This window comes from Leptodactylus fuscus, chromosome 1, assembly GCF_031893055.1.
Source record: "Leptodactylus fuscus isolate aLepFus1 chromosome 1, aLepFus1.hap2, whole genome shotgun sequence".
Classification (NCBI taxonomy): Eukaryota; Metazoa; Chordata; class Amphibia; order Anura; family Leptodactylidae; genus Leptodactylus; species Leptodactylus fuscus.
In genome coordinates this window covers 310,424,496-310,427,815 of record NC_134265.1, presented here as the reverse complement: position 1 = coordinate 310,427,815, position 3,320 = coordinate 310,424,496, and the positions used below count along the sequence as shown (strand labels likewise).

Here is a 3,320-nt window from a genome sequence, read left to right as displayed (position 1 = left end):
CTCTGTGTGATATATGGGAGAGCCATACTGATACCAGTGGAGGGTTTGCTATAGCAATATTCTCATGTATTTTGTGATAATTAGAGAACATGCTCAGAGAGGAGCCCAATTCTAGTAAATGGAGTCAGTTCTGGGAGGTTTTCAGTGCAGAGAAGTGTATACAGGGCTTGTAGAGCCTTGTGAGCCCCCTGCTCCAGCACATCCTCCTCTGCTGCTGCCACTTGACATGGGCAGGGGGTCAGGCGGCAGCTTTGTGGTGTCCTCACCAGGGCGCCCAGTGTAAGGTGCTGCGCCCCTCTCTCACCTCTGTCCGCCTCATCTCTTCTCCTTCAAGGGCCACGTGGATTAACAAAGTTGCTGCGCCCCCTCCCCGGCACCCCCAGCCCCACACAGGGATTTGTGTGGTGTTAGCGCCGTCTCGGCCGGGTGATCGGCCCTCCCTCCCCATTCTGTGCGCCGCTAATCCCTCAATGCGCCGGCCTGATAAGTGATCGCTTTATAAGCGCAGCCCGGGTGGGAGAGACAGAAGAGCGGCGCGCACTGCAGCATGGACAGCAGCCTGATGGGGGCACCAGCCAAAGCCAAGGAGCGCAGAGTGAGTGCAGCCCAGACACTGGTCACTGTATACCGGCCTCATCTCACCCTACACCAGACACTAACCCATGCTGTCATTTGTTTTCTTCCAGAGGACTCCGGTGTCACACAAAGTCATAGAGAAACGGAGGAGAGACCGGATCAACCGATGCCTCAGTGAGCTGGGGAAGACGGTGCCCATGGCCCTAGCCAAACAGGTGGGGGCCAGTGCTGGACTATCTATAACCTATATACTGTCTCCTGTCTGTCTGTCTATCTATCATCTATCTCATATCTAATAACTATACTCAATTTCATATCCATGTCACATCTATTTGTCTAATATCTGTATCTTATATCTATCTATAGAGCTATATATCTATCTATCAAACTGTCTATCTCATATGTATTTTATTATTTTATGTCTGTACACTACATATATATATATATATATATATATATATATATATATATATGAATATATATCCATCTATATTGTATCTATTTCATCCCTACATATCTGTCTCTTTCTATCTATCTATCTCATATATTAATACTTATCTTTCTATCTATGTCTATCTATCCATTTATGTAACATACTTGTATCTATATATTTAGCTATCTGTCTATCTGATATATATCCATCTTATATCAATGTAGCTATCTATTTATCTCGTATATGTCCATCTATCTATCATCCATCATTTATCTTCTATTGGCTCTATCTGATGGATACCTGCCATGTCCTCATTTAGTACAGAACACCTTTACCTGTATGTGGTGTTTATATCTCAGGCACCTTTATCAGAACTTTCTTCCTATGATGTCTATATAGCCTAAATTACTGTCTCATCTGCAGAATTCTGGCAAATTGGAAAAAGCTGAAATTTTGGAAATGACTGTCCAGTACCTGCGAGCATTACATGCCGCTGATTTCCCAAGGGGGAGAGATAAAGGTGAGACATCTGACATTTGTATTTTAGGTAAATGGATTATTTTTTTGGTATTTTCAGTCTTCACAGATCAGGTTTGTTAATGTTTCTACTAAGGTTTTCTGTATATACTGACCAGTTGGAGTATATCTTGATAAATATCTGTATTTTTGAAGATCAATGTCCTTTGTCACCACTGCCCCAGACTCATTTCTACTTTTGCCTCCTAACAGACCTTCTCTCTGAATTTGCCAATTATTTCCATTACGGCTATCATGAGTGCATGAAGAACCTGGTCCACTACTTGACCACTGTAGAAAGAATGGAGACCAAGGACACCAAGTATGCCCGAATAGTGGCTTTCCTTCAGTCTAAGGCCCATCTGACGACGGAGCCTCTGTTCAGCTCTTTGCAGGATGCGGATATGTCTTGCCAGCTTCATTCTTCTCCACCCGATTATCCAAGCCCTGGAGACTCTACATTCACGCAGAGTTCAGGTGGATCATTTTCGTGGCACGGCACTACCCGAAGCCCAACACTAAATTATCTGACAGGTCCAACCACCATGCCTCTTCCATGTACGCCACCGCAGCAGACTCAACACAGCGGCTTCTTGTCACCGATGCAGAGTCTGGACAGACATTACCTCAACCTGCTGGGCCATTCCCATGCCAATAGCTTCAGCATGCACAGCGCACAGCATCCAGCTGTCCTGTGACCTTCATCCCTCGAAGGGACAAATTCATCCCATGCAAAACCGAAAGACTTGTGGTCAGCAAAAATATATCATTCCTGTATCACCTACGAACAACATCATTATATAGAATGTTATGACCTTGTGTCCAGCTCACTGCTGGTAGGTGGCCTTTACTGCCTCCGATGTGTTGCCTCGAGTATACTGAGCCATGTATATTGTTAGGGGGCTGAACAATGTGCACATTTTCAATAAGTAGTTACCTCAAAATGTCCCGAAGAAGAAAATTAAAGTATAATGACTGTTAATGATGTGACAGAACTTTGTGCCCGCACCACCCCACAGAGACCGCTCCGCTCCCTGCGATGAGCCCTTTGTCACGCTGCTCAGCAGCAGGCACCGAGGTCACAGCCGCCATTCTTATGTAAATACTTGTAAATTGGAACGTGCTCATTAATTTATTGAGATGCAAAACTTTCTCTTCTGTCAAAGCCTCATATCTTTTACAAAGTTAGATATATTTATACAGTACATTTGGAATAAACGTTTGCTCTCTCCATTCGTCTTGCTTGTTCAGACTTTATTGTGCCGAAATAAGGGGAAGTTTTATAAACTTTTTGTAGGACAATTCAGATAAGGATAATATAAAATTATACGGTATATAGAGAAATACAGGATGGGGTTATATACTGTTTTTGCATAGGTGTCTCTGCTGCTTCTGTTCCCTATATAAATCTTACTGTACATTGGTACATGATCATTATAAAGAAGTAGTTGGAGGAATTCCCTTAATAAGTACCAAGTGTCTGTGGTGTAGTAACATCCTGCTCGACTATTGTACGGCGAGAAGTCACAGTCATGACACATTAGGCGTTGCACTCTAGCTCCCCTCACATTAGTGAAGGAGTCACAGGACAACTTGGCGATCCTTGGTAGTCACAGCCAAAATCACTGTGTAGCCCTCGCCAAAACAGGCTCCATGTAATAAACGAAACGTCTTTCAATCTTCTGAAACTAAAAGTGGTTTATATAATAAAAAAGTTTAGCAACTTTATTAAAGCTGGAGCCCCACATTGTGAAAACCCAGCGTTTTACCGTACCTGCAAAGTGGATGGAATTCT

At 43.4% G+C, this 3,320-nt stretch overlaps 1 protein-coding gene across 1 annotated transcript; it reads left to right on the top strand.

Moving 5' to 3' along the window:
- Positions 1-547: 547 nt before the first annotated feature.
- HELT (helt bHLH transcription factor) lies at positions 548-2,244 on the top strand. The gene is made up of 4 exons (XM_075266014.1): positions 548-595; positions 687-791; positions 1,433-1,529; positions 1,739-2,244. The coding sequence occupies exons 1-4, from the start codon at positions 548-550 to the stop codon at positions 2,221-2,223; spliced, it is 735 nt and encodes a 244-aa protein (XP_075122115.1). The 3' UTR covers positions 2,224-2,244.
- Positions 2,245-3,320: the final 1,076 nt, after the last annotated feature.

Excerpts from the sequence above, each read along its gene's own strand:
- HELT (XM_075266014.1), top strand. The coding sequence starts at position 548 with ATGGACAGCAGCCTGATGGGGGCACCAGCCAAAGCCAAGGAGCGCAGA. Across the intron at positions 596-686 it reads CCAAAGCCAAGGAGCGCAGA|AGGACTCCGGTGTCACACAA; the intron begins GTGAGTGCAGCC and ends GTTTTCTTCCAG. Across the intron at positions 1,530-1,738 it reads CCCAAGGGGGAGAGATAAAG|ACCTTCTCTCTGAATTTGCC; the intron begins GTGAGACATCTG and ends GCCTCCTAACAG.